Consider the following 18379-nt stretch of genomic DNA (forward strand, 5'->3'; position numbering starts at 1 on the left):
CATAGTGTCTTCAGTGTGCTGCAAGAAAAACACAGTCAACCTAGAAAGCCATTGCTAGCAAAATCATCTTTCTTCCAAGAATTGATAATTTTTTAAAAAAAGATATTTTAAGTTTGGAAACAACAGCAACAAAAACTGCCAACCCCCAGAATTCTGTATTCAGTGAAAGTGTTCTTGAAGAGTAAAGGTGAAAGGATGACATCTGTTAATAAAACACTAAGAGAATTTGTTGCCAGCACATCTGTACCACAGAAATGCTAAGAGAAGTTCTTCAGGCTGACAGGAGAGAAAACCAGATGGAAACTCGGATCTTCAGGACAGAATGAAGAGCATCGGAAATGGGAAATAATTTGGGAGAACATTTCAGAAGTAATAAGGATATAAGAAAATTTAAGTGGCACAATCCATAAGCTTGTGAATTTGTTGTTCCCAGCAATTGGAGAACACACATTCTTTGCAGTCACATGCAGAATACTTGGAAAAAATTGATGATGTCCTAGACAGAAAAGCTAGTCTCAACAAATTGCAAAAAATTGGTATCACATATAACACAATTTCTGATCACAGTACACTTAAGTAAAAAATCAGTTAAAAGGATAAGTAGAAAAACTTCATACACCTAAACGTTTAAGAACACTTCTAAATTCTTGAGTCACGGAAAAAATTATAATGAAAATCAGATATATTTAGAACCAAATTAAATATATATTTAGACAGAGTTTTGTTCTTGTTGCCCAGACTGGAGTGCGATGGCATGATCTCAGCTCACTGTAACCTCTGCCTCCCGGGTTCAAGCAATTCTCCTGCCTCAGCCTCCCGAGTAGCTGGGACTATGGGCATGTGCCACCATGCCCAGCTAATTTTGTATTTTTAGTAGAGATGAGGTTTCTCAATGTTGATCAGGCTGGTCTCGAACTCCCGACCTTAGGTGATCCACCCATCTCGGCCTCCCAAAGAGCTGGGATTACAGGCATGAGCCACCTCGCCTGGCCAGTAGTATATTTTTACATAAGAATTTGTGGGACAACTGAAGCAATAGTAAAATAAATTTATAGCTTTAAATGTTCACATTAGTAAAGAAGAAAGATACAATGAGGTTAGAATAGCATTACACTGACATAAAGTAAAAGGAAATTATAAGGATAAAGATAGAAATTAATGAAAAGAACATAAACACATAATAGTATCCATAAAGACAAGTCAGTAATTGAAAAGAGTAATAGACAAATTTCTGGCAAGAAATTTTTTTAAGAGGAAGGGCACAAACAGCATTAGGAATGAAACAGCATAACTGCCGGCACACTCAGGATTTAATGTTGGGTGAGAGGCTGACTCTTTGATCAGCTCTGTGCTTACAAATTCAAAAACTTAGATAAAATGGATAAAATTAAAAAGGAAACAGCAAAGCTAACTGAAGAATAATAAAAAACCTATAAATAGAAATCTATAATCATGGAAGGTATAGAATCGGTATTTAAAAATCCTCCCCTTCTGCAAATCCACCCAGAGGGCTTTGCTGGTAAGTACTAATAACAACATTCAAGAAACAATCCCACTTTCATACAAACTCCTTTAGAGAACAGGAAAATAAAGAATATTCATAATCATTGTATGAGACTAGCAGAAACCTAATGGCAACACCAGGCAAGGGCAGTGCAGTGAGAACAAACATTTCAGGCCAGTCTGGTTATGAATATAGATGTAAAAATCCTAAGGAAAGAAACAATTACAAAACCCAAGCCAGGGAAATATTTTAAAAGATGTACATTATGAAGTACTTTGTTTGCAAGAACCAACTCATTAGAAAATTTACAAATGTACCATATTAACAGATTAAAACAGAAAAAATGTGGTCATCTTAGAGGCAGAGACCATTTGATAAAATTCATTAGCCATTTATTTCCAAATTCTAGCAAACTTGGAATAATGGCAAACTTCCATAACCTGATAAAGGGCTTCTAAAAGGAAAAAAACCTATAGCTAACATTGAACTTAATAGTAAAATATTAAAAATTGATTCTGTAACATCAAGAGCAAGACAAGGATACCGACTACCAGCACTTCTATTTGATGATTTAACTGGTGATCCTAGCCAATGCAGTAAGACAAGAAAAAGAAAAAGTATAAAGGACTAGAAAGAAGACACTAAATAGTCATCATTTGCAGGTGATGGGATTGTACATCGAATATGAAAAAATTTCTACAGATAAGTTATTAGAATTAAGAGTTATTTGAATTATTATTAGAATCAATAATTGGAGTGACTTCTAATTAATAGTTTAGCAAGATTGCTGGGTACAAAAGAGTATACAAAAGTTTCTCTGCATAACAATAAATAGATTTCTATGAAAAGTTTAAAAGATACTAGTTCCTAGGAATAATGCTTAGTTCCTAGGAATAAATCTTACAAAAGTTGTACAAATCTCTGTGGGAGATAAAGGGTAAAAATTAAAAAGATTAAACTTTACCAAAAGATATTAAAACTTAAGCAAATGCAGAGATAACCATGTGATCTTGGTTTGGAAAACTCACTATTGTAATGATAACGCTTCTCCCCAAATTGATCTGGGATGCAATGCAATTCTGGCCAAAATCCCAAAAATATTTAATTTTTGTTTCTTCACTTTTGTTTTTTAACTTGACAAGATGATTTTGAGATGACTACAGAAGAGCAGAGGGCCAAGAATAGCCAAAACAAGATTGTGATTTGCTGTATCAGATATCAAGAATTCTCATAACAGTGTTTGTGAGGATAATTAAGAAGGTGCAAGTGGCCAGGCACGGTGGCTCACGTCTGTAATCCCAGCACTTTGGGAGGCCAAGGCGGGCGGATCACAAGGTCAGGAGATCGAGACCATCCTGACTAACACAGTGAAACCCCGTCTCTACTAAAAAATAAAAAAAATTAGCTGGGTGTGGTGGTGGGCGCCTGTAGTCCCAGCTACTCGGCGGGGCTGAGTCAGGAGAATGGCATGAACCCGGGAGGTGGAGCTTGCAGTTAGCCATGATCGCACCACTGCACTCCAGCCTGGGCGACAGAGCGAGACTCCGTCTCAAAAAAAAAAAAAAAAAAGTGCAAGGACGGAAATAGGTAAATGTAGAGAGCCCAGTAATAAGCCCACAAAGACTTGACTTACAACAGAGGAGGCCCTGCATACCATGCCGTAAGGAGTGGATGGACTCTAGTCCATGCTGCTGGGATGAGTCAAGAAGAAGGTAACCATAAGGGACGATCGATAAAAGACTCAAATTGGCACCTCATAGGAGAGGAATCATGAGTGATCCATGAGTATATGAAAAGATGCACAGCCTCATTAAAGAACAGGGAAATGCGTATCAAAACCACAGTCAAATAACTTTTCAGCCCACCAGATTGGCACACATGGGAAAGTAAGCTAATACTAAGCATCAGAGAGGTTATGAGGCAACTCCTGGGGCAGCAAGACTGGCACCCACTGCTGGATGGAACATAAACTCGTGCCACCGTGTGGAAATAGTTGTAGCATTCCTCGGTGAAGACAGAGGTACCCATGACCCAGCAACTCGTGTATACATGTGAACAAGAACAAGCAGCAAAACCAAATTAGTATCCTTCAACAGAGGAATCATGACTTTTTTTTCATAGAATGGAACAAAACAAATTCCAGCTCCACCTCAACACAGATGACTCTCTCAAATAAAATGTGGAGTAAACAAAGCCAGCCACAAAGGAATGTGTACAGAATGCTTCTATTCATATAAAGTTCGGAAAATAGGGACTTGGCATGGTGGCTCACACCTATATTGCTAGCACTTTGGGAGACTGAGGCAGGAGGATTGCTTGAGCCCAGGAGTTTGAGACCAGACTGGGCAACACGGTGAGACCCCATCTCGACGAAAATTAGAAAAAAAATTAGCCGGGCGTGGTGACATGCCTGTAGTCCCAGCTACTTGGGAGGCGGAGGTGGGAGGATCGCTTGAGCATGGGAGGTGGAGGTGCAGTGAGCTGTGATTGCACCACGGCACTCCAGTCTGGGTGACAGAGTGAGACCCTATCTGATAAATAAATGAATACACACACATATTTAGACACACATACATATACATAATATATATGTGTGTGTGTATTCAGAAAGTAGGCACAACTAACTAAAGGTATCCCTACAAGATAAACTAGAAGGAGAAACGAGAAAGGCTAATAAACAGTTCATAATGGTTGGGGTAGGAATGTCATTAGGGAGGCACTTTCTGGTCCCTGAGAGGTGGCAGTGGTGTCTGAACACTTGCGGTGCTCCGCAAGAAGGAAGAAGATGTTGGTTTTATATGTACTCATGTATACACAAATCTGTGTCTATACATAAAGATGCACATCACGGCATTGACACTTAACATTAGATGCACTCAGATGTTTTAGATAGTTTTTTTGTGTGTTTTTTCTTTTTTTTATAGTTTTTTATTTTTATTTTTTTCTCTGTTCTTTTTTTTAAAGCCAGTTGTGACCCACTAAATTGATTTTGTCACTCCCTGTTTGAAAGTGTTTTATTGCCTAAGTTGAGTGGTAAGTATGTAGCTGTTTGTTTTATTCCTTTTTATACAGGACTCATCCATTTTATGTATGCTTCTGTCAGAAAGCAGAAACCACTCAAAGCACATGGGGAGAGGATGCCTCTGGGCCGAGCTGGGAGGGCTGCTTGGGGCCCCTTGTCTAGGGAGGGAGCCTGGATTCTGTGGGGAGATAGGTTTGTTTCAGATAGTCCATCGAAGTGGGGTTGAGCTCAGGAGCCCTTTGCAAGCCCCCTGTATGGTGGGGAGCTTGGAGAGAACCTCTTTCAGCTGCTTCCTCTGGTCATTACCAGAGGACAGGGGGAGGTTATCCTGGGACATCCTGGCCTAGCATGCTTCCTTCCCAGGGTTGTTGGCCCTGGGCCCCAGCTGTGTCCCTCTTTGCTGGCATGGGACAGTACCCTTTCGATGGCTGTCTCACCTGGCACAGGGCACAGACCCTGGTGTGGCTGGCGGTATCCTTTTCCCTTCTCACCCCAGCTGCCCAGACCCTCTTAAGGCATTTCTGAGCCGTGACCCTGCCTTCCAACAGGTACCAAGCCAGCTGCCTCCATTGACCCATGGGGGGTGCCCACTGGAGCCAGCACACAATCTGTCCCCAAGAACTCGGACCCTTGGGCAGTTTCACAGCAGCCTGCCTCCAGTGCTGGGAAAACAGCTGCTGACGCATGGGGCGCAGTCTCCACTACCAAGCCCGTGTCTGTCTCTGGTGAGCCCTTCACTCACCCACTTTCCTGCCTGGCCTCTGAGCGCTCATGGGCCCTGCAGCCGCTCCTGGCTCCTAGGCATCAGCCCTCTTGCTTTGCTTGCATTTGCTCCCCTCCTCCCCCTTAGCCTTTGTTCCTGATCCCCAGATCCCAGGTGCCCCAGTGTGAGAGTGAGTGCGAGTTCCCAGTCTTTGTGCGCTGGTACCTCCCTCCAAATTGAGGGGGCTTCCAACTGGGTGTTGAGAGAGGAGACTGCCCTGGGCCCACAGCCTGTGGGTCCTGTCCTCACCCCTAGGGGGCTGGGCAGGCTGGCCTCCAGGCACTCCTTCTGGTGACTTCCTATAGACCCTCATCCAAGCAACCAGACCCAGCTTGATGCACCTCCACCACTGCCAGCACCCCTTTCCTTTTTGGGGTGGGGGTGGTAGAAGCAGTAGCAGGTGGGCATCCCACACCCTGTCCTGGGAGGCCAGGCTCCCTGTCTCCCCTCCCAGCGTGCTGGTGACCCCAGGCTGTCTTGCCTCTTTGGCTCTCAGCATTCTCCTCCATGAGGCAGGGTAAGCGGGGAGAGGCCCCTGTTGCCAGCTCATCCTGAGGGTGTGCACTGGGCAGTGGAGTTGCCATGAAGTCCTGTGAGATGCCCCCAGTCACTGGCCTCTGTGTCCACCCAGGGTCCTTTGAGCTCTTCAGTAATCTGAATGGTACAATTAAAGACGACTTTTCTGAATTTGACAACCTTCGGACTTCAAAAAAAACAGGTATGTACAGGTGATGAGGGTTTCCATAATCCTCCTTGCATTTGACCAGCTCAGTTATTGCAGAAATAATAATCAGCTTTCAAAACCCTTCAATTTCCTGCATTTTCTTTGTATTTTGATCTTGGGAGCCTGAAGCTTCTAATTCTAAGAATTCATGCATCAATAGTTAAAAATCACAAGGTAGAGTCCCCCAGGACTATGTCTCCATGTTAGGATCCCCAAGGCTTCCTGCAGATTCCACAGCCCCGTCCTCCTCAGCTCAGAGTGGGCCTCACCTCTGGCCTGATCCAGCTTTCCATTCACCCTCCTCCTGCCAATTTCCACTCCTCAGAGGGCCTCCTTTTCCCAGACAGCCACCTTTGGGCATCAGTAGGGCCAGCCTCTGCCCTGTGTTGTCACCTCCCAGGTGACCGCTCCAGCCCAGCAGACCCACAGTCCAGTCTCCAGACCTGTTTTCCTTCCCTGTGTGCCTCTGGGATGGGAGGATATCAGGTGGATGCAGAAGGAAGGGGCCAGTGGGCCAAGATGGGCCTGGAGGGGTGGAGGGAGAAGGCCTGGGATGCATTCTTCACACACCCTGTTTGAACTGGGGTGTAACAGCCTCTGTCCATCTCTGGGCCACATCTGCCAGCCACGCATGGCAACTTCTCTCTTTTTTTCTTTCCTGTCTTGGCTTCTGCTGCTTGCCTCCCCCAATTTCCCTACCACTTCTCTCCCAGTCTCTTCTTTTTATCCCTTCTCTTTTATCCCTCCCTACCAACTGTAGCCACAAGCCTGGCTAGGCCCTGGTATGAGGTACAAGCAGCCTGGCACCGTTGACCGTGCTCGACCCCCTTGACCTCCTCTAACCCCTCTCAGTTCAAGAGCTCCCAGCCGGGAGACCAGAGGCAGCTTTGAGAATGTGCTGCTTTTTTGGGTCTTTCCTTTGCTGCATTAATAAGATTCCATGTGTCTTCTCTGTAGGCCAAAGTATAGCCTAACCTGTCCTTGACTCCCGCTCTGTGCCTCAGTGAGAAGGCAGCTTGGCCATTGTTACATGTCAGCTTTTGAAACATTTATCCTCTGCCGGTGCAGTGGCTCACACCTGCAATCCCAGCACTTTGGGAGGGCCAGCGTGGGAGGGTTGCTTAAGCCCAGGAGTTTCAGACCAGCCTAGGCAACATAGTGAGACCTCCGTCTCTACAAAAAAATTACAAAAATTAGCCAGATGTGGTCGTGTGCACCTGCCTGTGGTCCCAGCTACTCAAGAGGCTAAGGCGGGAGGATCCCTTGAGCCCAGGAGATGGAGACTGCAGTGAGCTTTGATTGCCCAGGCTGGAGTGCACTGGCGTTACTGCTGTTTTGTTTTTTTGTTTTGTTTTGAGTCTTTTTTGCTCAGCTCGTATTGTCAAATAGAGTTGTCCTGCCCCTTGCCTCAACTTTTATGGATTAACAGATTGAAAACATTTTCTCGTGACTTTAAAACTTGTAAAAATACTTTGTTGCTATGTAATCTCTCTTTATATGGCTCAGCAATAATTCATTAATTTGGGGGAGGACATTTTAGGTTGATTTCAGGTTTTGCTACTGTAAATGATGCTGTTGTGAAGCTCTTTGTGCTTACAACCCTGTTCACATTTTACATTATTTGCTTAGACCAGATTCCTAGAAATGGGGTTACTGAGTGAGAGAATGACTGTTGTTAAGAACTCCTGTACCATGAAACATCCCGTCGTGGCAATCACATTGCTACCGGCCTGTCTCAGCACAGCCTGTGTCGCCTCTATGGGCTGAATTTTAAAAGAAACAATTTGCTTTCTTTTTACTATCAAGAAGTTCATGTTTATTGTGGAAAATTTAGTAAATGGAAAATGTAAGGAAAAAAAAAAAAGTAAATTGCCCATGCCTAGCTTCCAACCCAAAATGACATCTTGGTATTCTGGAGGAATGAGCTATACACACTCTTTTGTAACCTGCTTTAGTATTTTGATAAAGCTTTCTTTGCTTATCATTAGGTAGTCTTCTGTTCCTGCATTCTGGTGTTTGGTTATGTGGACACTTGATTTATCTAACCCAGCCCATGACTGGCTGTGTGTCGTCACGTGGCGCTGTCAGGCAGGCATGTCCCCAGGAGGCCATGTTTTGTGTTAAGTACACAGTCTTAGGCTCTCCCTGCCACACTCACGCTGCCATATGTGTCCTTGTCTTGTAGCCGAATCTGTGACCTCTCTGCCATCCCATAACAATGGAACTACCAGCCCTGACCCCTTTGAGTCTCAACCCCTGACCGTCGCCTCAAGCAAGCCCAGCAGTGCCCGGAAAACACCTGAGTCCTTCCTGGGCCCCAATGCGGCCCTGGTGAACCTGGACTCACTGGTGACAAGGCCTGCCCCACCGGCCCAGTCCCTCAACCCTTTCCTGGCACCAGGTAGGCTCTCATCCCAGGCTTCATCCATTGCCTGCTGTGCCTGGGAATGGGTATGCAGCAGGCCTCTTGGGGGCTCTTCCCACTGTGTGACGGGGAAGGGGTGGGACTAGCTGGAAACTCTAGATGATTACGTATGCCCTCGCCAGTGCTGCATGGGGTGGGGTGTGGAAGCTGTTAACAGTTATGTGGGGAGGGTATGGGTAGGAAATAGCTCCCCTCCTCTCAGTTGAGACTACCAAGCAGAAGCTGTCCCTGACTTGGTGCCCCCCGGTTGTGAGACCCTCGAGGGAGTATCAGTTCTAAGACAGGTGGGGTAGGGTGGGCTGCTGGGGGTGAGGAAGAGCCAGGGTTTGGCGTGTAGCATTCCTCTCTTGGGAAAAATGTAACTTAGCCCTTGGGTACAAGCCTTCCTCCAGGTCCCTTGCTTCCACTCCTGGTGCCAGAGTCTGCCCCCTGTCCTCAGGGCTCCATGTTGGCTGCTGGACAAGCCCCCAGCTGTTCAATTGGGTATCCAGGGCCATTATGGCCTGGTCCCACCCTCCTCTTCCCTTTCTGTGTGTATGAAACCCTTGTGACATCCAGCCCCTTGGTGCCCCTCAGCCTGTAGAGCCCTTCCTTAAGCCCAGGCTGTTACACACTCAGTTTCTCCTGCCTGGAATGTCCTCCCTCCTCTTCCCTAATGAAAGCATCTTACTCATCCTTTGACACCTAGCTCAGATGACCCCCTTCTAGGAAGTCCTCCCAGCCCCCTTCCTCACGGGTTTCCCCAAGGCCTTGGGCTTCCCCCAGGGCAGGAATGTGTCACCCTCAGGTGTTCAGCCCCAGACTGGCCCCACCATGTAGGGATCTGAGGATCTTGGGCCACCGTCCCTGACAGTACCTTGCAGAGGAGAATGACCACTGAACTTACAGAGGCTGAGGTTGGGGACCCTTGGGCAGAGGTGAGGTGTGTGGAGTTCCTGGGTCCTGGCCAATCCTGAGGTCCTGAGATGGGTGAGGACATGGCTGCCCCCAGGGGAGGTGGTTCCCCGGGTGGAACTAGATTAGCTTCCAGGCTCCTCAGCCAGCCAGGAGTCTGTGTCTGCCCCAGGAGGCCTTATGCCTCTTCTGCCCAGAGAGCCCTTGAAGGCCCTGCAGGAGCTCCAGTGGTCATCTGTGTCTGTCAGCTCTTGGTGGGCACCTGGCTGGAGGCCTGAGGCAGCTTTGTTGGCTGCACACCAGTCATGGTCCCTGGGGGCTGCAGCCAAGATGGAGGAGGTTTGGGCAACTCTGCTGGACATACAGGGCCATTCTCCAGGCCACACAGGGTAGGGCCAGGCTGCATGGGAGAGTTGGTGCCGGCAGCGCACACACTTTTGCAAAGAAAAGACTTTCTGGTGTGAGGTAAATTCTGGAGACACTGGGAAAGACAAGGCTGCATCAGCTTCTTGACTGCAGGATTTCTAGCCTTCGCGGGCACTGCCACATGAGCCACACACTGCCAGTCCCATGTCCCCTTCAGCAAACAAAATGAGGGAGCAGTGGCAGCTGATGGTTGGTGAAGGTGTCCTGGGTGCCAGCCCTGCAGAGGAGCCAGGGTGCTCCGAGATGGGTGTGTTCCTGGCACGGCCTTGTTCAGCTTTGTAATGCTAGACAAATCACTTGGCTTCTCACAGCCTCAATCTCCTCATCCTTAAAGGGCAGATTCATGCAGTCAGCAGATATTTGCTAGTGTCTGCCATGGACTCGGCCGGCACTGTCACGGGCTCTGAGGGCACAGCAGGGACCAGAATACCCGCATGCAGTCCCTGACCTGGGAGCTCAGAAAGCCGCACCCTGACGGCTCAGCCTCTGCCCCTCCTTCTGTCTCCCCAGGTGCACCCGCCACCTCGGCCCCTGTTAACCCCTTCCAGGTGAACCAGCCCCAGCCGCTGACGCTGAACCAGCTTCGGGGGAGCCCAGTCCTGGGGACCAGCACATCCTTTGGGCCTGGCCCAGGAGTGGAGTCCATGGCTGTGGCCTCGATGACCTCCACGGCCCCACAGCCAGCTCTGGGGGCCAGTGGTTCCTCTCTGACACCACTGGGCCCTGCAACGATGAACATGGTGGGCAGTGTGGGTATCCCCCCATCGGCAGCCCAGGCCGCCGGCACAACCAACCCTTTCCTTCTCTAGTGCCTGGGCCTGGGACCTGCCCAGAGCACCTGTGCTGGAGGATGCCGAGCAGGGACTCTCGTCTGTGGGACGGGATCCAAGAGTTTGGGGATTTAGGGGTATTAGGGCTTTTCAGCTCCAGCTTCCTGATGAAAGGGCTGTCTTTACAGCCCCACCCCTCAGACCCTCGCCTTCCAAGGCAGGCCCCTCAGCCTGGCCTGCTCTCACCACCTCCTCCAAAGCACTCAGGTCCTGGCAGGGCTCCTCTGAGGCCTTGGATGAGGAGGTGGAGCCATCAGTGTTGCCCTTGCCCCCAGCCTCAGCCCGAGGGTCTCCAGGTTGTTGCCTGGCCCAGGACTTGGGACGGTGGCCTTGTCTTTGTCCTCCCCACCCCCCAGCCCTAGGGACACCCCAGGCAGTCCTGGGTGTGGACACGATGAAGCACCGGCTCCATAAGACACCTTTTGGGGAAGTGGTTGTGCATATTTTATTTTTCTTTGACTCGTGTGAGTTCAAAGTAAACACCACCACCATGGACAACTCTTGAATTAAATCCACTAGAGCGAGCTTTAAAACTAATCTGAGCATAACCCCCAACGTGGCTCTATGCTTGTGTACCTTTGCACATATTTTGTTTAGTACAGTTTCATATTTGAGTTTGCAGAATTATCTAATAGTCTTTTTTTGGCTAATATTTTTATAACGTGGTTCTTATTTAACTGTCTAGTTTTGATAGAATTTACCAGGTCTGGCTGAATGAAGATATTGGCACGTGTCATTTTAGTGGTTTAAATCCTCTTATTTATGGTTTTAACTCTAAGAAAATTTTAAAAGGAAGAGATGTTTGGATGACAAAAAAAAATGCCTTATTGAAAAACTAAAGCAAATTCTTTATAGGAAGAAAATATGGGAATTTGATTACACATAGATGATGATGTTTATTTAAAAAGAAAACTACAACAGCAACAAAAAATCCTAGCCTCCAGTTGCCTTTTCCTTTCTTTAGCTCCTGTTTTTGGTGAATTACTAAACTGATTGACTTTCAGCCTTTTTGGCTAGATCCTGAGAGAGAGGCTATTTTTCTTACGAATATACCAACATCCTGAAAGTTAAAAGAAAAAAATCGAATGTATGAATGTGACTCACCAATTTTTATCAACTAATTCCTTTTTTTTATTAAAGGCATGCAGGGATTAACAGGACTTCTGTTTACAATGGAAATCTGAAATGGAAGAACCATCTTTAACCTTGTGTCTGTGATCTCCTCTGTCTTAATCCACGCTCAGGCTAAAGATGGGGATAATGTGGAAATGGCAGTTGTCCCGAGGGCGTGGGGCGGGGGGTGCTTCTGTGCCCACGGGTCCCTGGGCAACAGTCCCTAGGCTAAGACAGGGGTGGGGGGCTAAGGGACCAGGGCTGGCCCTGATCCACCTACCTGCTAACTCCAAACATTATTTTTAAGTTGGAGACCTAAAAATAATTCTCTTGTATTTTGGAGATGAAGAAAAAAGTCATTCACCTGGGATGGATTTTTAACAAACATGCACTAATATTACCTCCCTCTTCCAAACTCCTCCTGTCCTCACCTCACCCACCACTGTAAAAGTATTACATCATGCATTAAAGACCAGGAAAGACTTGCTTTTACCCAGGGAAGGGACAGTCCCCCAATCCTGTGTCTGGGCAGCTTGCCTGGTGGACGTTTCCGGCCCTTTTTCCACCATGGGAATTTCTCACCTCTAGCTCTAAGGGCAGCTGACCACCTGCCAGCCCCTCTCTGGTTCCAGAAGATTACCCTTCGCACTGGCACAGGAGAGATCTTAAATGGACTCTGGGCTGCTGGGACATGCAGGCTCCGAGTGGGGACTGCACCCACTCATGCTGTTCCTAAGGCCGCTCTCTCCAGTCCCAGGAGCCGTGTCTAGAGTTCCTGACCAGCCACCTTCTGCCAGAACTGCAGGCCTGCGGCTGGGCCTTAGGCTCCCGCTGCCATTCGGGTAAGCCGGTGGCTGGTCTTGTCTGCCGAGGGAAGGGTGGGGAGGTGCAGTGGGATGGGAGGCAGGATGCTTGCCCAGAAAGGTGCTTTCCTTCAGACGGTGCAGGGCCTGGGCCAGCCTTACAGGTCAGTAGACCAGACTCGACTACTTGGGGCCAGTGATTCTTTTATAACAAGAGCCCTTCATGATGCGACTTTGAGGCCCCAACATGACAGCCACTGGGCCACCAGGACCCAAGAAGACAGCCCCCCTGCCCCATCTTCTGGCACAGGCCATCCCGAGTGCATGTCCCTGTTGCCCACTGCACTGATCATGAAGCCACCGGCCACTGCCACGCGTGTTGCATCTGTGCCATCGTGCTCCCTCCTGATGGGCACCGTGGTGGAGGAAGTCACCCAGCTGTTTCTCAGTCCCAGAGGCCGGTGGCTGGTTTTGAACTTGTGTTGACTGTTGATACTTATTTACTGTATAAATATAATTTATCATTTGTACCATGATGCGGTTTCTGGCTGTGTCCTTCTCCCACCCCATCTTCATCAGTCCTGTGCCACTGGAGAGGGGTGGGAGATGAGGGAGCCAATTCTTGTGGAGCTTGGTCTGCAGTTACTGAGGCCACCAGCCTGGTCCTAGTGCCCGTGTGAGCTGGGCATTTTGTTGCCCCTGAACCTCAGGGAAAGGGGGTGGGAGGCCTGCCTTTTGTGAGGTGCTGAGACTGGTGGCCTGCACAGGTGTGCTGGGGGAAATGCTAGCCACTGCACTTTACCCTTCCTGCGTCCGCCCTCTTAATGCGGCCTTGTCACTGGTGGAGGCTGCTTTGGGTGAGGTGGAAGTGACAGTGTGCTGGGTCCCCAGAGGCTTCCTGTGCTCTGCCTCCTCTCGTGTCCATGCTGCAGAAGAGCTGCTCTGGGAAGCCATTGCCTGTCAGCTGGGGCAACAGAGGGAGGGAGTGCGTGAAGCTGCCCAGCCAACTGCGTGTTCCTGAGAGGAAGGGCCTGTTGGAGCCACTGGTTCTTAGGTGGCTTGCTGTGCAACAGCTGACCGACACAGAGGGCCTGTGCCTCAGAGCCACCAACCAGAGGAGGGCAGCGGCGGGAGGACACGTGTATCTCTAGGCAGCAGAGGTGGAAGAGGTGCTCCGGTCACGGGAGGAGGCAAGGCTGAGGCAGAGGCTGCTGGGAGACACTGATGGGAAGGGTTGGAGAGGCCTTGAGATGAGCCTGGAGGGAGGCCTGGGGCTGCCCTGAAGCCCTCTGCTCTGTGCAAGTGCCTGGCTCCCAGTGTCCACCCAAGGATAAGCAGACAAGCTTGACTCAGAGCTAGGAGGCTAGGGACTGGTGGCAGGAGGTACCCGTTCAGTGCAGGGGACAGGAGAGAAAGAAGGGTGTGTGGGATGCTCTTGGTTACACTGCAGTAACACATCTCCAGGTCTCAGCGGCTTCCCGCAGAAGTTTGTCACAGAAGTCAGTGACTCAGGGACTCAAGCCACTTTCATCTTGAAACACTGCTGTCTTTGACAGACAGCCCTGAAGGTGGCTATGAAGGGAAAAATGGACAAGGGTCAAGCATAGATTTCTTACAGCCAGGCCTGGAATTGCCTCACTGCCACTCACACCAGTGCCAGAATTAGGCCCTCGGCCCCCATCCAGATGTGGGGGGGATGGGCAAGTGCAGGCTTCCTTAGTGGCGGAGGGCGGGAGGTGGCGAAATGGGCTTGGTTAACATTGCCAGTCCCGATCACAGCAGACTCTCTGGCTCCTAAAGAGTTATTTCAGTCTTCTTCTCAAACATAGACCGTAAGGTCCTGTGTCCTGGGCTCTGTGGGGTACAGAGCCTTCTCCAGCAAGGCAGACACAGCCTATAAACTAGAAAGACCTATGATCTGTGCCCTTCCCCCAACAATAACAACAAAGCGGGGCAATAGTCAGTACCCACAGTCCAGCTCCATTTGGAGGAGCAGAGAATGGGAGATGCCCCACGGTGCTGGAAGCAGCTGCACAGACTGAGGTCGCCTTGCGGTGAGGAGGGAAAGGACCTGATGGTGCCCTGCTCTGGGCTCTGCCCCCTGGTGGGGAGCTGGCCTTTTTTGTATTCCCTTGGCTGCAGCTCTTGGGCCAAGCTCAGCTTTCTCACCTGCTGCCTGTGGGTGGATGGTTCCAGGCCAGGACCTGTTTTGAGTGAGCCAGAGGCTTCAGTCCAGGCTCATGGGCCTTGCACACTTCCATAAAAAATGTGACAATCTTTGTACTTCTAATCAGTTCCATGTACAAATAACTGCATTATTTTGGTCAGAGTGTTACTTTGGTGGCCCCTGATGGACCTTGTCTCCCAGTGTGGTCTCTGTCACCTGATGGGCGTGGCCATATGACTAGATGGGGCCAGTGGCATGATGGCAGGAGGGGCTTGATAAATGCCTGCACATGGAGCTTGACCTCTTAGCATGTTCTGCTGGCAGCCCACATGTCGTGCTATGAGAACTTCAAACACATGGAAATGCCACATGGGGGAGAACAGAGGTGTTCTGTCAGTAGCCCCCATAGGCCCCAGACAACAGCCCACCATGTGAGTAATCATCGTGGTCAGCTCAGTGGAATAGCTCTAGCCAGAATCAAGTGTAGCACAGCCACCCAGCTGAGCCCAGTCCCCTGTAGGATCATGAGTGATAAATGATAGTGGTTTTAAATGACAAAGTTTTGGAGTAATTTGTTACACAGTAATGGACAACTCAAGCACACATAAAATTCTTTCCTAGACATAAGCTGCCTTATTTCCTTGCTGCCTTACCTCCATGCTTCTCTCAACTTAATGGTAGCTACCATGAGGCCATCTGGGATCATGATGGGAGAGCCACCCCCTTAATTCCATATTTACCAAAAGACCAAGTTATTTTGTTCAGATGAGAAGTTTTATTATGCCTTTATTGCTGAAAGCAATTTTGAATCTTATCTTTTCTCATTAGAGTTCGAGAAAGTCTTTTGCAACCTTTTGATGCTAATTTTTTTAAGATTCTTTGTTGCCTTTCATTTCTGCTTGCAAACTAGCCAGTTCTTTCCTCCTTACTGTCATAGCGTTCCAAAATGCAGTCAACAGTAGCCGACTCACACTGCACATCCTATCTGGTCTGTCCCTTTCCCCTAGAGCTGCTGTCTCTGGGGCACATAACCTGCCTCCCAAGTTAGCATGAGAGTCTTAGCAAATGTCTTGTACTTGCATAATATAGATCTCCTGCTGTCCAGCTTATGAGCTGTATTCTTTTTGCTTGCCACGCAGCTGCTTAGCCAACAACAGTTTGTTTTTTCTGTTTTTTTGGCTACAGCAGAAACCCACTCCTGATGTTCATATCATTTGCAATAGAATAGGCTATGCAGGATCAAATAACCCCAAGGTCTCATTGGCTGAGCACAGTATCTTATGAGTGTTTCTCACTCACAAAAAGCCTAATGGAGATGTTCCTGGCAGTGCTCTGCAAGCTGGGGTGCCCAGACCCAGGCTCCTCCCTTATGATGCTGCTGTCTTCAATGTGTGCCTCAAAGGGTGCCATGGACAAGAACGAGGAGCAGTGCTTGTGCGACCCTGAAGTGGGTCAGACCTCTCAGTGGTGAACATCCTTTTCATACTTTGCTTTGGCTAGAACTACTCAAATGGACCCACCTTGATACAAGGGGCCTAGGAAATGTAGTCTTCTGGTGTGCCAGGAGAAAAGGGAGATAGGCTGGTGAACATGCAGCTTTGTGACACCGACAGCATGGACAGCAAGTGAGCGTGGACCTGCAGGCCGTATGCCTCAACTATCCTCATGGAGGGGGTCCCACATGCCCAACCCCCCCGGACCCCAGCTTCCCGGGCACTTGCGCCTTCAGCCTCTAAATCTCACTGCATCATCTCTTGCCTTGACTGGGCAGGGACGCAAGGAGCTTTGTGAAGTGACAGTGACATTTCTGTGCCTTTGGGGCTGGGTTGTGCATTCTTTTCTTTTTTGAGACAGAGTCTCCCTCTGTGGCCCAGGCTGAAGTGCAGTGGCGCAGTCTTGGCTCACTGCAACCTCCGCCTCCCGGGTTCAAGCGATTCTCCTGCCTCAGCCTCCCGAGTACCTGGGATTACAGGCGCCTGCCACCATGCCTGGCTAACTTTTTGTATTTTTAGTAGAGACGGGGTTTCACCATGTTGGCCAGGCTGGTCTTACAGTCCTGACCTCAGGTGATCCGCCTGCATCAGCCTCCCAAAGTGCTGGAATTACAGGCGTGAGCCACCATGCCTGGCCTGGTTGTGCATTCTTAAAGTATTCTGGGCCAGGCGCGGTGGCTCATGCCTGTAATCGCAACACTTTGGGAAGCTGATGCAGGCGGATCACCTGAGGTCCGGAGTGCAAGACCAGCCTGGCCAACATGGTGAAACCCTGAAACCCTGTCTCTACTAAAAATACAAAAATTAGCCAGCTTCAGTGGCAGGTGCCTGTAATTTTAAGCTACTCGGGAGGCTGAGGCAGGAGAATCACTTGAACCCGGGGGGCAGAGGTTGCAGTCAGCCAGGACCGTGCCACTGCATTCCAGCCTGGGCGACAGAGTAAGACCCTGTCTCAAAAAAAAAAAAAAAAAAAAAGTTACGCATTTTGTTGTATGTAAACGTCCCCTCAAAAGAACACACTAAAGCCAGACACTGGATTCTGGTTAATGGTAAGTGTGCTGAAATATACAGAAGGTGGAGTCCTGATGTCGCAGTTTATTTTGAAATGCAATAAAAATAGGATGGATTGAAGCAGGGATGAATAGTTGGATATATGTGAATATACAAGTACGGAACAGGAAATTGGTAATGGTAAAATCTAGGTGGTGGGTATGTGGTGTTCACTGTAAAATGATGTCAACTTTTCCATGTTTAGACATTTCAGTAATGTTGAGAAAAATTGGAAAATTAAACATAACCAGAAGAGGGTGACTTAGTATTTCCCAGCTGCTGACGGGCTGGAAAAATGGGGCCTGAGGCTTGTATGTGCACGCCACAGGCTAGAGGCTTCAGGGAAGCTTCAGGTCCCCTTGATGTGGACTAAGGGCCAGTGCCCTGGGTGAGGTGAGGCCATGGACAGAGAAGACAGCTTTCCGGGGAGCTGTGATAAAATGGGGCAGAGGACAGGAGCAGCTGAGAGTGCTGGGCTTTTGCTCTGTGTCGTCCCATAACACATGTGGGACACAGGTGGAGGCTGGCATGAAGGAGCCGGCGCAGGAAAACTCACGATGGAGGGAGAAGGGGAGAAGACCCTTGAGAACACTGTATCTCCCACACACCCGAGGCATGTCCTCAGGCAGGGTAAGGAAGGCAGCTAATGTGGGGTGGTTGTGGGAACAGAAGGCAGCACCTTAGCTAAGCTGGCAGGGAGGGTGCTGGAGGTCTGAAGAGACAAAGGTTGTAGGTTTCCTCAGAGAATGCATGAGGGAGTTGTCTAAGGAAACACAGACCTGGGCCATGGATGGAACATGAGCCGTTGCGGCTCTGGGGGGCTCAGGCAGGTGCAGGGAAGGCGAAGGAACAGCTGGCTGTCACCAGGGCGGAGACCTTGCCAGGTGAGCATAAACGAAGGATGGAGGGCACTATGGGAAGTGCATGCAGATGACCAGGAGTTCTAAACTGGGTTGGGAGGAAAGCAAGTAAAGAGGGGCTGATGGTTGGCAAAAAGGGGCTGGGCCAGGAGCTTGGAGGGCCTGGTGGTTTGAAGAGCACAGGGAAGCGCCACATGAGGGAGGGCCTGGCCTGAGGGAGGGATGCATCAATCCAGACTTCGGAGGCAGTGCCTTCACCAGTAACAAGAGATATGCCTGGCTGTGAGGGGTAGAGGTGAAGATTG

At 49.1% G+C, this 18379-nt stretch overlaps 1 protein-coding gene across 15 annotated transcripts in view; it reads left to right on the forward strand.

Moving 5' to 3' along the window:
* EPN2 (epsin 2) overlaps positions 1-13040 on the forward strand; it is a 99434-nt gene extending 86394 nt beyond the window's left edge. For 14 of the 15 annotated variants that reach the window (XM_054458448.2, XM_063656220.1, XM_063656218.1 and 11 more), the window contains 4 exons: positions 5075-5251; positions 5921-6007; positions 8199-8414; positions 10269-13040. In XM_054458448.2, the coding sequence (XP_054314423.1) occupies positions 5075-5251; positions 5921-6007; positions 8199-8414; positions 10269-10567 (779 nt within the window). In that variant the 3' untranslated portion in view covers positions 10568-13040. The remainder of the gene's footprint in view (positions 1-5074; positions 5252-5920; positions 6008-8198; positions 8415-10268) is intronic. The other variant, XM_063656226.1, reaches the window with a different exon arrangement.
* Positions 13041-18379: the final 5339 nt, after the last annotated feature.

This window comes from Pongo pygmaeus, chromosome 19 (assembly GCF_028885625.2).
Source record: "Pongo pygmaeus isolate AG05252 chromosome 19, NHGRI_mPonPyg2-v2.0_pri, whole genome shotgun sequence".
Classification (NCBI taxonomy): Eukaryota; Metazoa; Chordata; class Mammalia; order Primates; family Hominidae; genus Pongo; species Pongo pygmaeus.